This window comes from Ricinus communis, chromosome 10, assembly GCF_019578655.1.
Source record: "Ricinus communis isolate WT05 ecotype wild-type chromosome 10, ASM1957865v1, whole genome shotgun sequence".
Classification (NCBI taxonomy): Eukaryota; Viridiplantae; Streptophyta; class Magnoliopsida; order Malpighiales; family Euphorbiaceae; genus Ricinus; species Ricinus communis.
Genome location: NC_063265.1, coordinates 15,974,746 through 15,994,615, shown reverse-complemented (window position 1 = coordinate 15,994,615; position 19,870 = coordinate 15,974,746). Strand labels below are relative to the sequence as shown.

Here is a 19,870-nt window from a genome sequence, read left to right as displayed (position 1 = left end):
GCTGCTCGCTACCCTTCGGGTGGACCCAAAGATCCGCAAAACCGAACCAACGATTATCAGTCAAACAAACAGTAATAACAATAAATTAACCAAAACCAATTTAGTCGGTTTCTTCTTTTTTATGGTAGCGGTTCGGATTCGCAACAGCAAGCACAGCTAATTGCTCAAGGATTTCCGGAGGGGGCCCGCTCTCTGAGGATATAATTTTTCAACACCACCATAAGGTAAATGTAACCCGAATCGGACCGGACCTTAGCTGCCCTACTCTATTGGGAAATCGAAATCGAAAACGATAAAATAAAATAAAATATAAATATAAAATATCTGCAGATGATTAACGGTGCAGAGTGAATGTAGAAGGACCCACAAGCCCCATCCCCCATGCAACTCCCCACTGCACACGTATTACTTCACTTGCATTCCCCATTTTGGCGTTTTGGAAACTTAAGCTTAACAAGACGATCAGTAGCAAAAGAAAGAAACATATATTTTATTAACAACAAAATCTCTCTCTATTATTTTCTAATATTCCTTTGGCTCACGCTTCTCTCGTTACTTGCTACTGCTACTGCTGCTTTTCTTATCACTGAGTGAGATCCCTCTCTTTCTCTCTCTAAAACAACCGTCTAATCAGAGAGAAATGGTGTATTACGCAATATCAGGAATACGTCTTTCCTCTGTTATTTTCAAATCTCAATCAACCGGCTCCCATGGCACCACCACCACTGATCGTATCACCACCTCCGGTCTCTCTTTCTTTTTGAAGAAACAGCCGTTTTCTCGTAATATCTCTTTTTTTTTTTGGCTTAAATACGGCTACAAGATTCATTTATGATTTTATATGTTTAATTTTTTAATACAAGGACTGAATTTGTTTGGTTTATTTAATTATGTACTATAATTATAATAATGAGTGATTGTGTATCTTGAATTGATTATTAATATATTTATGCCAGCCAGCTGTCTAATCTCTGACTATTTTGGATGATTAATTGCCTCTGATATTATAAATATTGATTTTTATATTTGGTATGAAGGACATTGCTAGTTGGATTGCTGATAATTTTAAGTAAGATTGCTTTCAGATCCTAGTTGATGAAAATATTGTGTTGTGACTCTAATGTAATCGCTAATTAAGTTTTTTTTTTTTTTTTTTAAGGAAAAAAAAGAAGAAGAAATTCCTAGAATTTGGTTGCTGCTCATTTTGATTTATTTTTATCTGTGTAACTAATCTCTTACTTGTTTGTAGGGAAGATCTTTGCTGAAAAGTCCCTCTCTTATAATTCTGATTCCTCGAATATAACAGTCGCTGCTGCGTCCGAGAAAATTCTTGTTCCAGGTGGTGAGACTTATGATGACTCTTCTTCTTCTCCTTCTCCAAAAGATCAATTAGTGACTAACGACGCCGTTTCAGAAGAAGAACCTCAGGTTTGTGAATCTCTCTTCATCTGTAAATTCATATATTCCGCAGAATTAATTGCCTAGGAATGTTGCATTTTATATTTTTTGGTTCAAATTCATTTACGTTTATAGCTTGAGATGTGTGAATAGCAGTAGGAAGGGGAAGATAAATATGCATTTATGGGGAGGAAGGATGGCATGGAATGTGGAAGAGCTAAGAGTTAGTATGTTGGACATGATATTGCAATGCTCATTGAAGGCCTATGGTTATTATAGTGATCAGAGTAAGCTTCTGAACAGGACAGGGCTTGCTTTCAATTTTGGTGGATATACGGTCCAAACTGGAGAAATCAGAAATCTTTAAATCTTATTCTATGAGGAAATATCTACTCTGTTATGGAGTAGGACTGTAGGTCAGTGCCTTCCGGGGAAAAACACTCCATCTTACAGACCAGGAAAGCCTCTTAATATGTTGTAGCATTTTTTTTATTCCGTTGTTCCTTAATCACGTAAATGGGGGCACGATTATCCTTAGGGCCTCACTGCATTTCAAGAAGTAATCTATCTACCTATCAAGGAGCTAGTTATGTAATTAACTTGACTGTTGCAGAAGGAGGATACGTGCTAATGGACAAGATGGTTTAAGGATAATATTTGGACTCCTAGCTGTCTCACTTTAAGGGTAAAGAAGAAAAAAGAGATTCTAAAGTATTATTTACTGCTACAGGTATTGTCTGAACCATGATTCACGCAGTGGTACTCATGCAAAATCTTCATGTTCAGAAAGCAAAAAGAGCTGCGCTTTTAAGGATTTGCTAGGCTGGATGGTTTCTTATAGTTGTATACCTATTTACAGAATTGTTTTTGGGGAAGTTTCTTGTTGCCTATGAAAGGCAATACTTTTACATACATGAAATGTATAATAAAAAAAACTGAGGACTTTATTGACAGAACATGAAAATATATGTGGCAGCAATAGTGACTTGAGTAGAGGATGACAATGCTATTAAAACCTCAAAGAAGGATCTTCCAGCATAGATGATAATTGTGTAAGAATTCACTTTTATAGTTGAAGTACATTGAACTTGAACATATGATACCATGCAGAGCTTTTGCCTTTACTCTATGTTTGAAAAGGGTGGGAAATACGAGTAAAGTGGGGACTATTTCCTTTCCCGTTGTTTGAAGGAGGACAAATTCTTTTTTGAATAAAAGGTAGGAGCACACAGTTATTCTCCAAAATCTGAAGATAGTAGAGTGGAAACGGCTGCATTTCTTAAAATTATTTACTTTCTGTCACATGTAATTTTATCTTACAAAATATAGTAGATGCTGGTTTACATTTGATTTTTCACAGCCTATTTTAATGAATAAAAGTATCATTAAGATCATAGATCTACCTAATTCTTATTTTGATAATGGAACATATGCGTAACAGAAGTGTGTTAGACTTGAATGATATCATGCGAGAGTGCAATCATATTTTGTAAATGTAGCTTTTTGGTTTGATATCTTGCATAGTCATATTTACCTTGATCCTTTTGCAAGTACGACTGTAAGTTTTTGTGACATCAAAATGAGAACTTAATTCATTGCTTGGCTTAATGAGTTATTTATGCTTGTTTTAGGTGCCTAATGATGTAGATACACCCACAATGGAGGACAGTGAAGATGTCAAGGATGAAGTGGAACAAGAAAAACCTGCTTCTTTGCATAAGACAGTCAACATTGGAAAAAGTGAATCTAAACCAAGGTCCATTCCTCCACCTGGTCGTGGACAGAGAATATATGAAATAGATCCAAGCTTGACCAGTTTCCATCAGCATCTCGATTACAGGTGAGGTTCTCCTCCTTCTCGTACTGAGTCATTGAGCTATCCTTTTTCATAATCTTTTGACCTCATTTATATTTTTTATTATCCGATGATTCATTTAAAGATTAATAAAAAAAGATGTCACATTATTGCATTTGATCAATTATGATTATTTTTTTCAGATTTGAAAAATAATCTAGTTTATGTATTCTTAATTTTATAAACTTATGCAAATTGTAACTGTATGTGCCATGGCATGCTAGTACCTTACATCTTTGATCCTTTATTTTGCTTTAATTACATTTCAAGTTGTTCTTTATTAGTTTTTCTCTAAAAACAGATAATAGTAAGGAGATCCTTTAAACTTCATGTTGTGTTGTTTAAACAATTTATTCAAAAAAAAAAGAAAAAAATAGTACTTATTATCAAAATAATCTAAATTACCCTCTTGGAAACCCAAGGAAACTAAAAGTTCTTACAAGAAAGAGATGCCTAAAATATGATGCTGTATTTCACATTTGCACTTCTTATCATAGTTATTAAAGGCGCAAGGCGCTCAAAGGGGTCCTAGAGCCTAGGTGCAAGGCACAGGACGTATGCGCACGCCTTACATACACAAAGTTCAAAAATTAAAAATATATTAAAAAATAAAAAAGTACTAATACCCAAAATACACAGTGATGAAAAAAAAATATACATAAAACTAACAATAAAAATTTCTAGATAGAAGACACATAAGCTTCCTAATCCTAGTAATACTAAAGTAGAAGTTCTTAAAACACCGACATCAATATTGTCTTCATCATCATCATCAAATACAAGTTGATCACTTCCAATTTCCTCGTCTTCATATTCTCCATCATCTTCTTCAAAATCAATTTCTTCCTCATCTCTAAGCCTAAAAAATTTGACAGAGTAATAACTTATTTTTTGCTATAATATATGAAATAACAGCTTATGTAAAGAAAGAAAGGAGAAGAAGAAAATAAGATAAAAAAAAAAGGATTCAAGAAGAAGAGAAAAAAATATTACATACATTGGGTTTGGAAGAGATCAGTTCTTTATCTTGAGCAGTTGGAGATGGGCTTCGTTGTATTCACTCTTGAGGAGTTGGAAATTGGAAGAGATCGGCTTGTCTTGAGCAGTTGGTAGAAGTAGAATACTTTGTCTTGAACGGCTGCCCTATGTATTTCTTTTACCTTCTTTTCTTTTTTTCCTTTTCTTTTAATCTTTTCTTTTTAATTGAAAGAACTTGGTATAGAGGGCCTATTATAAGCTCTTTTTACAACTAAGAGAAAAAGTCCACTACTTTATTTAAAGAGAAAATTAAAACATAAGATGTATATTAAAAATGTTACAAAGGCGCACCTTGAGAGCGCCTCACCTGCAAGTCAAGGCGCACGAAGGTGTGTGCCTTTGTTACATCACCTGCCTTTGGCTGGCTAAGGTGCAAGGGCATGCACCTGGTGTGCCTTGCGCCTCAGGCACGCCTTCAATAACTATACTTCTTATTATACTTTGCAATTAAATGGAGTTTGCTTACTGAACTTCCGCAATATTTGACAAGTCGAGTCTGGTTTGCTGTTGGGCTTGCTTTTATTGGACCTGGGGTTTTAGCAAGTTCGAGGTCGATCGTACAGCATTCATGATAATGTTAGGTTGAAATGTTACAACTTTAATGATGTGGAAACATTAAAGTTCTTTCTGGAATATAAATGTTGTAGTACATCAGTTTATGATCATCTTTTGTTTAGTATTCCTGATTTTTCGCTGATTTGCTTGTTCTAATCATGAAAGGTCAAAAGTTTTAATCTTTTTTTGGCTATTCTAATAATTTGTGCAATTACAGGTATTCGCAGTACAAAAGATTGCGTGAAGAAATTGACAAATTTGAAGGTGGTTTGGATGCTTTTTCTCGTGGCTATGAAAAGTTTGGTTTCACGCGCAGGTATTTATCTTATTCTGATTCTTGCAGGTTGATTGTCTTGGTTTAAAGATTTTGTTGCATAAGATTCTAGCATCTATATGTGTGTGCATCACTAGTCTGTTATCTAATACACCATATGTTTTCTGGTAACACATTATGTGTCAGCTATATATTGGTTTAATGACTTTACTCTTGTATGCCTATGATTTGAATACTTCCACCGACTTCATTGTGGTGGCACTTATGCCTTATTTGCTCTTGGCTCTCTTTCTTTTTGTATTTGTTCAGTTTATGGTTATTACTTCAGTCGCATGTCTTTAGAATAACAATAAATGAGACAGAAAGATTTTGCAGTTATAGTGAGATGATTTTCATCATTCAAGTTAAATTTTTTCAAATAATACTTTAACTCAAGCAGAATTCAATCTCCTGATGTTATTCTTTTCTGGATTTCAGTGAAACAGGTATCACTTATAGGGAATGGGCACCAGGAGCTACGGTTTGTTCTGCCCCCACTTCTGTGTTGCATGAATTTAATATCACTGATATATGTTCTCTCAAGTATGTGAACTCATTCAGGATTTGCACTCTTAGACATTCAGTTTATATTTGACTTAAATATCATTTGATTGAATGTAGCACCCTATGTTACTGGGCAAATTCAAATGTTGAAGCATGAACTCAGAGAACAAGCATTAGTAATGTAATAGTATAAATCTCTATTCATTTTATACAAGCTGATATTGATTGCAGGGATAAATGTGCTTGCCAACTGGTAATTAAAAAAAAGATATAGTTGACTGATTAAAAGGATGCTTCTTGTTTTTTTTTCTTTGCCTAATACACCTGTTTATTTATATTGTTTTCAGTGGGCTGCACTGATAGGAGATTTTAACAACTGGAATCCCAATGCAGACGTTATGACTCGGGTATGTTATATTTGCATTGCTTTGTTCAGTGCCCGTTCCAGCCATATACTCTTTCCCCTTAGTTGGATTTATATCATGCATGGTTGTTTGGAATATCTGTTATCTCATCAGTTACTTAATGAAGGGAACTCTGTATTTTAATTACTTCATCCCTTACCTTCCTCATATCTGACCAAGTTTGATCAAATGATATATCTCTGCAAAGGCTTATTATTTTCTTGCTTTATTTGAATTTTTATTTTCTTAAGACTCTTAGTGCTAAATTCCACATAAACTCACCAAACCATGCAGAATGAATTTGGTGTCTGGGAGATCTTTTTGCCAAATAATGCAGATGGTTCACCACCAATTCCCCATGGTTCTCGAGTGAAGGTAACATTTCTTAGCAATGAACTTTGGGATCTTACAACACAAAATATGAGTTCTGTGCTTTAAATTTGACATTTCTTCTGTCTGTCATTGTTACTTTCTTCAAGCAAATATTCTTCTCAAGTCTAGAAATGTTTTTCACGTGAAAAGTTGTGAATTTATGCTTTTAGAAATTTTGTCACTTCTGGTTGTTTCATTCAACTTAGTGGAGAAGAAGAACAAGATATGCCTGCTAGTGAATATCTTGTGAAATCATGCAACTTTAGCGCTACAAGAAGACAGATATTAGGAATGAAACTTTGCTATTTTAGTTGCATTACCTGCAAATATCCATCTGTATGAAAAGTTATCTGTTCTTATCGAATAACGAAGAAACAAAGACCTGGAATCTGCAAGATAATAACAATCTGATCTCTGTTCTGATATTAGAAAAGGAATGAAAGCTAATGTAAAGCTTACATGTTTGCTTCTTTGCTTTTTGACAAAATCATCTTTTGCCTATCCATGCCACTGAATCACTTGCCATAAGACAAGCATCATTTTTAATCAACATATAGAGCCTTTGTTCAAACTGGTGATCCCTTTCAGGTTTTGTGGTGTCTTTCTTTTCTCAGTATAAGTGGTGAAACTAGTAATAAATAAGAAGGATTACAAAAGGAGGATGAGGTTTTCTCCTCAAATTTGAGAGAAAATTAATAGGCTGTCTATTCTCGCTGGTTATTTACTAGAGACTTCCTATATCCCTCAACAAATAAAATATATTAGTTCCAGAAAAGATCTAGCATTCGTCTTTGGTTGCTACAAATATGATATGATGCCATTTTATTTTTGCTTCTCTTCTTTTAGTGGAACCCTTAAATATCATTTTTAATGTGCGGGAGGGCATGAATGTTTGGTTGGTGAGATTTGGCTTCTGAACATATATTTCAGACTTGCTATGAAGACTTCATATCTGACCTTATGTTCATATTAGCTTCTTTCATTCAAATGAAATGTTCTTGTTTAACTGTCAGGATTCATTGTGGTTTAGTAAAGGATGTTAGCCTTCTTTGGGTGAATGCAATGTCATAATTGTGCTAGTGTTTGAACATGTCAAATATTGTAAATGTTAGAAACTCCTTATGTAAGTTTCAAAACCTAGTTTGACCATGTCAATGTAGATACGCATGGATACTCCATCTGGCATCAAAGATTCTATTCCGGCATGGATTAAATTCTCAGTGCAGGCACCGGGTGAAATCCCATATAATGGCATATACTATGATCCACCGGAGGAGGTACATTTCTTCCATTTTTTTCTCAGTTCTTTTTTCCTGATATTAGTATGGAAATTTGCTGCATCAGAACTGTGTGCAGATAATATTTTGAAATTACATATAGAAAACAGAAAGTGTCAAAATTGGGCAGTAATATTACCAATATTTCAACCTGGCTTGTAGAATGTGTTATGACACCAGAGTTTTACCATGGGAAGGAAGAAATAAGACTAACGAAGCCTTCAATTAACAGTAGCACTGGTTTTCCATACTGTAGTCAGTTTTCAATGTGCTTGTATTTGTTTTCATATAATGTTTATGTTTAGAGGGTAGTTACGGAGGATGGTTTTCCTTTGTGTAGGAGTAGTTATCAATTGGATTCTGTGGTAACTGTAATATGTATGTATTGCAGTTATCAATGAAAAATACAAGAATTCGGAACTGGTTTGAGTTTCCATCCAAACTCGAGATGGTAGTGCGTTCTCTCAAATGTATTTCAAAATAGGTAGAAAAGGTAGGAAAACCTTGAAACATGATTGAACAATCCTTTCCTTGATAATCCTATTAATTGCCCTATAACTAGATCTCAAAGTCGGGACCATAATAGAATTCTTGGAAAGGACGTTATCTACTGCTGGTCCTGCCAGTGATAGATTAGCCTAGGCTTCAGCATTTTTACTTGAGATGGCCATCCACAATATTAGAGAAAACAGTGCTCAAAGGGGACATGGATGGGGGATGGAGTTTTATAGCATTGCACAAGAGAACATGTATTGTACTCCACTAGCAGCATCCTCTTTTGAACATGTGCAATCCATGTACTGTTGCTTATTGTTGTATGGGCGTGGTTGCATCTGTAAAACTCCTCAGATTGCAATCCCCGTTGAATATAATCTGTATTCTTGATCATTTTGTCACTCTTGACTTGCTTTATGCATTGATGTCCTTGTTTATTTCTTTACAGGAAAAGTACGTGTTCAAACATTCTCAGCCAAAGAGGCCAAAATCACTCAGGATTTATGAATCACATGTTGGAATGAGTAGTACGGTATTTATCTTTCACTTTGTCCATCACCAAAGATTGTATTTAAATAGTGTAAATTACATTGTTTTTTCATTCTTTGGTTATAAATTCAAGGATCATATTCTCTCTCCCACCCCTAGATTGTATGATCAATGTGGCCAGTTACCCCTTGTGGGAGAGAGCTAAACATCATGGGTTTTCATCCTTCATGATTTGACACTATCTCAAAATGATAGAGCTCAATTGTCGGGATGTTGTGAATTATTTTTTTCTCTTTAAGTGGGAACTATTTGAACAGAGTTTTATTTGTTTATTTATTTTGCTTTGTGCCATTAAGGTGATCTGGAGAGCCTCATGGCTTTAGTGGGTTGCCTTTTGCATGCACTCACAAGCCTATCCATATTACTGATCCTGCTAATAACATGAGAATCTTCTAATTTAGCTTCACCACTAACAACCTTGTTCCGGGTCCTGGTTTTCTATAGTCTGCTTGACTGAAAGAGCACCTTGATGGAAAAGGAACAAAGCATCATTTCTTTCAAATTAACTATGCAAAAGGATGATGACTACTTTAAATTTTAGAAATAGACAAAAAGTAATATCTAGGAAATTGTGCACTTTTATGTAATTTCATACTCCTGTGCCTCAAAAATCTTATAATCTCACTTGTGCTGCACGTGAAGATTAGAGGAACTTATTCATTCTGCAAGAGAAACTCTGATATGTGTTTCTTTTTTGTTTAAAGTAACTATCATTCAAAATGAGGGCTGCAAACAACTGAAGTTGCTTGAAACTATTGGGACTTGGCTCAATAAAGTCTCACCTTGAACTCATGGCCCAGTAATTTTAAAGAGCATTTGATAAATGAGCCAAATTTGAAGTAGCTGAACTAGACTTGTCTAGGATCCTGGGCCAATCTGTCTGTAATAATAAAATCATGAGCCGAATCATTTATATTCTTGTAACCATTTGATTGTGAATTTAAGTTTTGTTTCTAAATTATAATCTTGAAAAAACTTATCAGAAGTTAAAACTGTTTATGAAACGGATCTTCTGAAAGTCATATAGTTTCTTAATTTTCAAATGCTTATAGAATTGCTCACTAGAGGTACACATTTATTATATAATTCATCACTAGGAGTTACACATTATACTATATAATGGTTTTAAAGAGTAGTTTAGTAAATTTAAGTTCTTTACCAGATTTCTTAGCTTTTGAATAAATTTTGAATGGCGTCATTGATAACTTCTTTTTATTGATAAAACTCTTAGCTCAATTTTGGCATTTTCAATTAATAAGTGAGCTACCGCTTGGTTTGGCTCATTCGTAGCCCTAATCTGCGCAAGGCTTTGGTAGACTAGTTTCATGACCGTTCTTTGCTTGATGTATTTTCTTTTCTTTTCTTTTTCTTTTATTCAAATTTTTGGTGGCATCTATCAAGTTCTATATCAAAATGCCTATTTTATATATGTGCCTAATGAAGATAGGACAAGGATCTGGTTTAATTGTGCTGTATCCTTTATTTATAATCTTCCTATCTTGTTTTCTTCTTTACCATTTCTTGCTCAGAATGCTGCCAACTGTGAAATGCAGGAACCAATTATTAACACGTATGCCAATTTTAGAGATGATGTGCTTCCTCGCATCAAAAGGCTTGGTTATAATACGGTCCAGATCATGGCTATTCAAGAGCATTCATATTATGCTAGTTTTGGGTATTATTTTTGTTTAGCACAAATCAAAATTCGGTCTTTTTTTCTTCCGTTTTCACACTTGACATTTGCTAATAGGTGAGTCTTTGCTTCCTTATCTCCTCAAACTAGTGAATTCCTTGACTCAATGCAGGTACCATGTAACTAATTTTTTCGCACCTAGCAGCCGGTTTGGAACTCCTGATGACCTGAAGTCTCTGATAGATAAAGCTCATGAGTTAGATCTGCTTGTTCTCATGGATATTGTTCATAGGTAACAATGAGAATCCTGATACTATTGGCGAATTGATTGCTCATGAGTTAGGTCTCTTTTTTTCTTTTTTTCCCCTTTATTGTGCCTTTATTGTGCTGTTTGGGACAAGGGGGACCCTACTTGGCAAGGTCCAAAATTGGATAGTTCTGAGGGTTTTTCTTTTCATTATTCTTCTAATTGTTCTGTGCAACAACTAAATTCACTTCTACTTTGAGAGTTGTCAAAAGGTTCAATTTTGCACTGATGTCTATCCTTTCTATTTCTAACCTTGTCAAGAATTTAGTAAATGGACGAGATGAGTGCTCTAGAAGTTAGGATGTTTCATCAGATTGATTTGATATTTGCAATCAAAAGTTGTCATATACATTGCATTAATTGCAAGATGATTTCATCCTCATCTAATGTAATGGCTGGAAGCTTATCTCTCTGAGACGAAGCAAGTAGCTGAGCTATGGGGCTACATTAGCAAGTGGATTTTTAAATAAAGTATGAACTAATATTATAAGTTAGCAAATATCTCCTTGTGCATGTTGTTTGCTTCCTGTCTTTGCCTCTTTTGTGATCTTTCTATGCAATGAAAAAAAGATTACCGTATCTTCTGTTACTTCAGGTGAGATCCCACTTTTGCCAGAAGTCCAATTATATTTTCTCATTATTTTGGTCACTTAGTAATATTTTCTCTTGTTTTTTTCAACTTGTGCCAAACAAATCCAGCCATTCATCAAATAATACGTTGGATGGCCTGAACATGTTTGATGGTACTGATGGTCACTACTTTCACTCTGGATCACGGGGTTATCATTGGATGTGGGACTCTCGCCTTTTCAACTATGGAAGCTGGGAAGTATGTATACTTTGGAGCTTGAAAAAATAGTTTACTGCACTTCCTGTTGTTCTTTTTCCAGTTTATCCTGTCATTTGTGGGATTTATTCTTACTTATTGACTCAGGTACTAAGGTTTCTTCTTTCAAATGCTCGATGGTGGCTGGATGAGTATAAGTTTGATGGGTTCAGATTTGATGGAGTGACTTCAATGATGTACACTCACCATGGATTAGAGGTATAATTTAGGTGGTTTGGGAATTTCTTGTTCTCCTTAGTAAAGCACAATGGCTTTATTACACAAATAGTACAATTACAAGTCTTTGATATTCATAACTTGTTGGATAGACATGATAGGAACTTGATTTCTAGTTTAGCTTTTTAAAACTTTATGGTTACTACTATCGAAGAATTTCTTATTTGTTTATATTAGGCTATAAATAATGCAACTAAATCTATTTGGAATTTTTTTTTCCTTAATTTGTTCTTTAATGGCATCGCCTTCCTGCTTATCCCTCACACAAAATTTTGTGTTTGCTTTAGGTAGCTTTTACTGGCAACTATAATGAGTACTTTGGGTTTGCAACCGATGTAGATGCTGTGGTTTACTTGATGCTTGTCAATGATATGATTCACGGTCTATTCCCTGAGGCTGTCACCATTGGTGAAGATGTATGTTAATCTTATCTCTGGAAATATCAGGTGAATAAAATTCTCAGGCTTTCTCCTCTGACTGCCACTGATAATAATAATTTCTGTACAGGTTAGTGGAATGCCAACATTTTGCATCCCTGTTGAAGATGGCGGTGTTGGGTTTAATTACCGTCTCCACATGGCCATTGCCGATAAATGGATTGAGTTGCTCCAGTATGTTGCCATCAAACAACCCAAAAAATTCATTTAATTATTTTGATCCCTTGATCTCTTGATGTTAGTTTTTTAAGCTGTGAGAGTAAGACCAACTCCAACCTCGTTTGTGCTTTAACTTGATCTGGGTGTAGGTTGAAGGATGAAGACTGGAAAATGGGTGACATTGTGCATACACTTACCAATAGAAGGTGGATGGAAAATTGTGTTGCCTATGCTGAAAGTCATGACCAAGCTCTTGTCGGTGACAAAACCATTGCCTTTTGGTTGATGGACAAGGTAATGTTACTTCTCGCTTGTTGATATTTTGCACATCATTGAGCTGGAAAACAGGCACACAATTCAAAAGTATTCATTGCAATTTGTTTGCTAATGGCCTGCTAATCTAGTTGTTTACACCCTGATATTAGTTCTAGTATTATTATAACAAGCCAATCTTCTTGAGATTTTCTTAATTTGATAATGATCTAATTTTTTCTTCTGTCAGAGTTATGAATATTTTAGATGGACTAAACTTGGACGTACCAGTGTCTATTTGTTATATCTTGACCATGCTCGAATTTTATAACGACAATAAGCATTAAAATACATGGGATATTTGGAATAGAAAATTCGGAGTTCGGTACAAGTTTTTAGGAGCTCTATATCACTGGAGTACAAGGTGGGATAATTTTGTACAGACTATTAGAGACTAAGTTGTGTGGATCTAAGGCAAAGCTAAACACTTGATCACATCTTTGTGAGACAGCTTACAGATGATTTCACTCTTGTGCAATAACGTTGACAATGCAGCTAGTAAAGCGTAATCTTGAAAATGAGTTTACTGAATAGGCTTAAGAAGAGTTTCTATCATTAAAACTTTGTTATAATGTGTTTCTTTATGATCAGAGTGAAAATTATTTAGTCACAAATTGGTGCATATCCATAAGGAAGCTTTAAGATGGCTAGTACTGTTAAATATATTACATATGTTTTTCTTCTTCTTTTTTTCCTTGAAGAAGATTGAAAACTAGAGAATAATGTTGAAGGAAGTCATAACAATGTACCAGTGTATGTCATTGTACTCTTGTTTGCTTTTCAACTTATCCAAGATTTACCATGCATGGTTCACTTGAGAGGTGCTTTTTATTTGCCAAGATAAATTGAAAATGAGAGAGGACAGACATGTGACATACCATTGTTATTTAGATTTAATATTGGTTTCTTTCCTTTAATTCGTTCACTTTTTCCTGCCTTTCCAATCTCTAAGATGATTATAGAATGGCACTGACAAATGAATATAAAATGAGTTTCTGTATTTACATTGTAAGCAAGGTGAATTTTGTTTGAATAATGAACCAAAATTTGTTGTTGGGTCCCTTGTGGTTCTGAGTTTAATGATAAGTGGAATTTCTAACAGCTTTTTCACCAGCATTATGCGTTGAAGTCTAACAAACAGCATTATTTTTATCTTAAGAAAATGTGAATACGAGCACAGGTTGGTAAAACTTATGTTTATATTCTTGTCTTATACTGAATTTTTTTTTTCAGGATATGTACGACTTCATGTCTCTTGATAGACCATCTACTCCTCTCATTGATCGTGGAATAGCATTGCATAAAATGATCAGGCTTGCTACCATGGGATTAGGTGGAGAAGGATATTTGAATTTTATGGGAAATGAATTTGGGCATCCTGGTAAGATTGGTCAACTGGTTATACTAGTCGATTCCTTGGAAGAGTTAATATTCAATCAAGGAATATTTTAAAGTGGGTGTTTTATTTCTCTATTTTCTCTTTTTCAGAGTGGATTGATTTTCCAAGAGGTGATCAACATCTTCCTAGCGGAAAAATAATTCCGGGGAACAATTTCAGTTATGATAAATGCCGGCGTAGATTTGATCTAGTAATTTTCTGCCTGATTTATTGCCAATTCTTTAATTTTCATTTGTGCACAATGCTCATGATTTAATTCTAGGCAACTTATTTTCGTATTTACAAGACATAGTAGAGCAATTTTATATGTGCAATGACACCCTGAATTATTTAATAATATGCCTGAAATGTGTAATTGCTTATTCTTTAGAAACAACAGTCAACAGCACAAATTAGATCCATTGATTGATGACTCAGTGGCATAGCTGTACAATGTCATGAATTGCATGGTATAGAAGTTAAAAAGAAAAAGAAGAATCTTCATATTGCTGCAGTTTGCTCAAGTAGAGTGGGCTCACTAATAAGACCTAGCAACTACAAAGTTGTGATAGAATAAAATGTTCAGCTCCAAGTCCATATCCACTAGTTTTTCTAACAATCTATAACAAGAAATCAAAACAAAAGAAAATTACGAAAGTTTCATATTAGGAACCTGGTAATAATTAATAAGCATGTCTTGTGGCTGCTAATCTTTTTGCAAAAGCAGTAGGTAACCTTTCTTGGTTTTATCAAGTCATTTTAAATTGCCAATATTCACCTTTATTCCTTGTAAAAGTGGATATTCCAGGTTATATTTTAAATAAATTTGGGTGAATCTGATCTATGTTGGTTGTGAGCCAGGGGGATGCAGACTATCTAAGATATCATGGAATGCAAGAATTTGATCAGGCAATGCAGCATCTTGAAGAAGCCTATGGTGTAAGTTCCAATCTTTCTGTTGATATAGCATCTTTTGGGTTGTCAAATGTCCTCCATTCATGCATTAGTCTTTTCGAGTCATATACTGCTTTTAGATTTTGTGCATGTACTTGTTTTGGAAATAGAAATAGAATGAATGTAATCTGTTAAGAGGTGACTGTTGATGCAGTTCATGACTTCTGAGCACCAATATATATCACGGAAGGATGAAGGGGATCATATCATTGTCTTCGAGAGGGGCAACCTTGTTTTTGTCTTCAATTTTCATTGGAATAACAGCTATTCGGATTACCGAGTTGGCTGCTTAAAGCCTGGAAAGTACAAGGTATAATCTCTTTTAGTTTGGACTTGACAATTTAAATATTGAAAGTTGTAGAGGTTACAAACCAACTACTTACAACTAAGACGTTTTGTTGCGGGCCTTAAATCTACAAGGCTTTGTATGATTGGTCTTGTGTGATACAAATGAAGAATGGCATGAACAATTCGTTGGTCACGTCTACTCTTTCATCAATATCTGCTCTTTTTATTTTTATTTTTATTTTCAAGAAATACATAATTAATGCCACATGCTGTCCACTGATGACTCAACTTTTCTAATCATATGCTCCCTGTGTCCTTACCCTTCCAGATTGTCTTAGATTCAGATAATTCCTTGTTTGGAGGCTTCAGCAGGATTAATCATAGTGCCGAGTACTTCAGCTTTGTAAGAAAATTTGCATAAGATTGCCACATGATATTAATTTTCCAACTGGTTCTCCCCCTGAAAACATACTGTGAATTTGAAACTTGCATGTCGAATCTTGCAGGAAGGGTGGTATGATAACCGGCCTCGATCCTTCTTGGTGTATGCACCAAGTAGAACAGCAGTGGTCTATGCTTTAGTGGAGGATGAAAAAGAACATTTACAGGACGACGACGACAACAAAAACAACAACAACGAGCATGAGGAACCTGTCAATGGCTGAGATAAATTGTAACAACAGGTCCTTCTAAAGCAGGAACAGCAGTAATGATATTGCCTTGAAGAGAATATATTTGCGGCTGTCATTGCGGTCCTTGCAGATTTTACAAATTGCCAGTTGGCATTTTGCCACCTTAGACAGCGTAATCAAGAGCAACAGGGAAAGGACGAGATGCCTGCCTAATTGCAAAACCATGTGGATCATACAGCACGTTCCCTGTGGCATCCTGTAAATGTTTTTTTTAAACTATTTGGCAACCTAAGCTATGGTCACTGTGAATGCTAACTAGAAATTTTTGTGTATAGACACCATGTAAGATATTGGTGCATCAAATAAGTTGCAAACTTCTCTAATGTTTTTATGAGAACGGGATAAGCCACTAATTCTCTCAATATGAAATGGTGGATTGAGTTGGTGCTGCCTGGTAAGCACAATTCAAATCTCATAAATTGTATTCTGGGTGGCGATTCAATCTCAATTACTCTTAATGCACTACTTTTTAACTCTTCCAAAAGAGGTTTTATGATTACAGGGAATCTCGGTCTGATGCATTACTAAAAATTGCTGATTGGAAAGTCTAGGAGCCGACAGAGAGACCGAAGATTTTGAACAAACAAATGGTGAAACATTTCCAATTAAAACAAACAAAGTTGGTAGTGCCATCCATACGAATCCTACGAAGTAGGATTATGAATGGGATGTCTATAACATGCAATAAAAGAAAACATAGAAACACATTATTAATGTATATACAAAACAGAAACTAAAATCAAGTGCTAACGTAGATAGTTTCGGAGGTCGATCCCTGAGGCAACTGGTGTAGAACACTAGTTGGAGATGAATTAGAGGTGGAGGATCTCAATGCCTCAGCAAGTGGTCCTCCCATGGGAGACATCTGGTTTGTGCCCCACCCTCCCGTCCAATTCACTTGTGGATGATGCTCCCTTTCACTGCCTCTGGATCCTGCCGGCTCCTCTCCATTGCCGGTGGACAATTTTAACGACACATCAGAAGATGAGTTTCCTGGCATTGAAATTGACAGACAGGTCGCGGAGTTCATTGGACTAGCATTACTTGCTGTATTATCAGGTTCTTGAAGCGAACGCGGCCAGTCATCAAAAAAGTGCCTCAGAATATGGCCATCACTTCTGTTAGCAACCTCATTTTGAGGGCCAAGGAGAAGGCCTTTGATTTCAGCTTTGGGATCCGAGGATCTATGAGAGATCAAAACAATAAAGTCTTTAAAAAAAGCAGGACAAAAAAAATTGCATACCAAACTAAAGATAATGAGAACAGCAATGTCTTAAAAAGTTGTGGTTAGGGTTTACTTTGTACAGAATCTAAAAACTCCTCTCATAGGTAAGGGACACTTGGGTCCTACCAAAACAACATAATAACTCGATAAATTTTAATTCCAAAACAGTAATATTAAAACAGTATAGGTTCCATATATGTCGTCAAGTTAAAAAGAAATGTTCCACCATATCATCCAAAATCTAATAGTACAAATACATTAGCTGCAAGAATTCAAAAATAATTAATAAGTTACCTATTGTTGAGGTGAAGTAACTCGTTTGAAGGGGAATGTCCAGAAAAAGAAAGACTAGTCCCACTAGCCACCCCTGATAAAAGTGGTGCGACAATAGCTGGGCTGCTGCTACTGAAAGCAGCACTGATTGCACCACCCGCACTGCCTCCGCCACCGCCGCCGCCAATACCAGTAGAATTGGTATTAGTACTGGTGGAGGAATTGGTTGTGGGGATTTCCACAGGCTTTCTTGAACGGTTGCGGCCACGATGAACATGGCGCTCGCAATACTTCTGGCCAGCCACTACGTCCCTTGAGCACCTCCATTTCTTCCCATCAGTCCTCCGGCACCGGCCGGGCTCCGGATCCATGGCTGCTCTTCCCCAATACCCTGTTTGCAGCACTGATAAAAAGTATAATAAACAGCAGATTTGTTTGTGATATGTTAAAAGATCAAGAATGCATATACCAAGAAAAAACAGTGTCTTAAATCTTCGAAAAGAAGAAAAACAAGAAGCAACAGTAAGTCTTGGGAGAATCAAAATCAACAAATAATAAAATAACCATTAAAAAAGTACATAGAAACTTACAAGCAGGCTGATAATAAGAATAATGTTGAAGTGGGTGATGAAGGAAATAGGGAGGAGAGTGAAGAAGACTTTTCTTGATTGGTTGAAGTAGTTCAGGAGGAATAGCAGCACCAGCTAACATGTATCTGTAGATCAAAGCTTGTAGCTCTAGCTCCTGCCACTGAGCTAAGCTAAAGTAACCACTACCTCCCATTCCTAACAGAACAAGAAAAGAAAAGGAAAAGTAAATTTGAAGCAAAATAACTAATAGCAAACCAGCCAAAAAAGCTTCACATATATATCTATAAATATATAGCAAGAAAGAAGAGAACTTTCTTTCTTTAGCCTATGAGGTGCAAGAAAAGGGAAAGAAAGAAAGTAATTACTCGGAAATCTGGCGGTGGCAGGAGGAGCTGTGCTTGAATCTAGGAACGCTGACAAGTTACTGTTTTTATTATTACTGTGGGGTTCAGGTACAAACAAAGGAAGAGGAGCAGCAGTAGACCCAGATATTGGGTAGTGCTGTTGTTCTTGTTGTTGTGGTTCATGAGGAGGATCCAGAAGGAGTTTTGGCATCTTCTCAGAGGGCTGTTCTTCTTCTTCTTCTGACTCATGCTGCTGGTTTCTCCATTGCTTCAGATGGAAGTCCATGGAGAGAGAGTTTTTCTCTTTTTCCTTTTTTAAGCTTTGGGTTGGCTTTTTTGGTTATTGAGAAGTGTTGTGTTGGGCAAGTGAAAGAAGAGAAAGTTTAGAAAAGCTTTTTGCAGTGAGTTGAGTAGGTTCTTTTATATCTTTTGGCAGATAGTTAAGCACCACAATCTGACAAAAAAAGGCTGCAAAGTTTGTTTATGGCCAGTGGAGAAGCCTTGGGGTCACTTGAGAAAAAGACACTCAGACAAGACAGTTGAGAGATTAAAAAAATTACTATGAAAGAAAAGAACCTCTCTCCCCAATATATTTTATAATAAAAATAAAATAGTTTCTTTTAAAATATTACTCTATGTATATCTATATTTATATATTAATTTAATAAATATTTATTTATATTAATCTATTATTTCTAGATATTAATAAAATCTTTCCATTTACTATTAACTGAGAATGGTATAACTTTAAAACTAACATATCAAAAAATTGGAGTTGATTGAATGTGTTTTAAAATAAGTCCAACTAAAGAAAAATAATAATAATAATAATATTATGAGATATTTATATTTATTAATTTTAAATAATAAAATATCAATATATATTATATATATATATATTAACTTTATTTATTATAATAAATATATAAATATATGTAAAAAATCTTAAAATATGATATTATTACTTTACTTTAAATGAAAACTATAAATTAATAAGTGTTAATGGTTAATATAAGAGAAAGTGAAGTTTCTATTTTTTATAAATGTAAAAATTAAATCTATAATTAGGAGGATGGATCTCGAAATATTTAACAATTAAAATATTAAAAAATTTATTTAGGTTTAATATATATTTTTGTTTATATATTAAATTAATAAGAATTTATATATATTTATTAATATTAAAATATAAAATATATATTATATATATATCAATTTTTCTAGTAGTTGTGATTTATATTAAATTTATATAAAAATACATATTTTATTATTTTAATAATAAGGAAGTAATAATAATATAATATATATGTTAAATTTTATAATCTGTGTAATATATTATCAAAATATTTTTTTCATATTATAACATGTTAAATATAAAGAATAGGGGAAATGTATTTTAATGAAATTGCTTTTGCTTGGGAATACCCACCGGAGAGAGAGAGAGACGTAAACAGG

General features: G+C 34.7%; 2 protein-coding genes across 4 annotated transcripts; one reads left to right on the top strand and one right to left on the bottom strand.

Moving 5' to 3' along the window:
• The first annotated feature begins 450 nt into the window (after nt 1-450).
• On the top strand, nt 451-16,410 carry LOC8278160 (1,4-alpha-glucan-branching enzyme 1, chloroplastic/amyloplastic). 2 transcript variants are annotated; one of them, XM_002534065.4, is made up of 22 exons: nt 451-782; nt 1,250-1,428; nt 3,030-3,238; nt 5,064-5,162; nt 5,598-5,640; nt 6,011-6,070; nt 6,362-6,442; nt 7,600-7,716; nt 8,660-8,743; nt 10,314-10,435; nt 10,566-10,685; nt 11,400-11,529; nt 11,635-11,745; nt 12,051-12,179; nt 12,271-12,374; nt 12,509-12,653; nt 13,905-14,052; nt 14,160-14,260; nt 14,911-14,988; nt 15,158-15,313; nt 15,620-15,694; nt 15,798-16,410. In XM_002534065.4, exons 1-22 carry the CDS (start codon nt 641-643, stop codon nt 15,954-15,956), a joined length of 2,592 nt encoding a protein of 863 aa, XP_002534111.2. In that variant the 5' UTR covers nt 451-640; the 3' UTR covers nt 15,957-16,410. The 2 variants fall into 2 exon arrangements, with proteins under 2 accessions (XP_002534111.2, XP_015583831.2); XM_015728345.2 differs by having other exon boundaries at nt 644-782; nt 1,255-1,428.
• Nucleotides 16,411-16,535: 125 nt separating this feature from the next.
• On the bottom strand, nt 16,536-18,815 carry LOC8278163 (growth-regulating factor 3). 2 transcript variants are annotated; one of them, XM_015728347.3, is made up of 4 exons: nt 18,437-18,815; nt 18,072-18,266; nt 17,503-17,872; nt 16,536-17,167 (listed from the first exon to the last, which is right to left on the bottom strand). In XM_015728347.3, exons 1-4 carry the CDS (start codon nt 18,699-18,701, stop codon nt 16,723-16,725), a joined length of 1,275 nt encoding a protein of 424 aa, XP_015583833.2. In that variant the 5' UTR covers nt 18,702-18,815; the 3' UTR covers nt 16,536-16,722. The 2 variants fall into 2 exon arrangements, with proteins under 2 accessions (XP_015583833.2, XP_002534110.2); XM_002534064.4 differs by having other exon boundaries at nt 17,503-17,884; nt 18,437-18,814.
• Between the last annotated feature and the right edge of the window lie 1,055 nt (nt 18,816-19,870).

Excerpts from the sequence above, each read along its gene's own strand:
- LOC8278160 (XM_002534065.4), top strand. The coding sequence starts at position 641 with ATGGTGTATTACGCAATATCAGGAATACGTCTTTCCTCTGTTATTTTC. Across the intron at positions 14,261-14,910 it reads GCCGGCGTAGATTTGATCTA|GGGGATGCAGACTATCTAAG; the intron begins GTAATTTTCTGC and ends GTTGTGAGCCAG. Across the intron at positions 15,314-15,619 it reads TAAAGCCTGGAAAGTACAAG|ATTGTCTTAGATTCAGATAA; the intron begins GTATAATCTCTT and ends TTACCCTTCCAG.
- LOC8278163 (XM_002534064.4), bottom strand. The coding sequence starts at position 18,701 with ATGGACTTCCATCTGAAGCAATGGAGAAACCAGCAGCATGAGTCAGAA. Across the intron at positions 18,267-18,436 it reads TGCCACCGCCAGATTTCCGA|GAATGGGAGGTAGTGGTTAC; the intron begins GTAATTACTTTC and ends TTGTTCTGTTAG. Across the intron at positions 17,885-18,071 it reads TTCTTATTATCAGCCTGCTT|TGCTGCAAACAGGGTATTGG; the intron begins GTAAGTTTCTAT and ends ACTTTTTATCAG.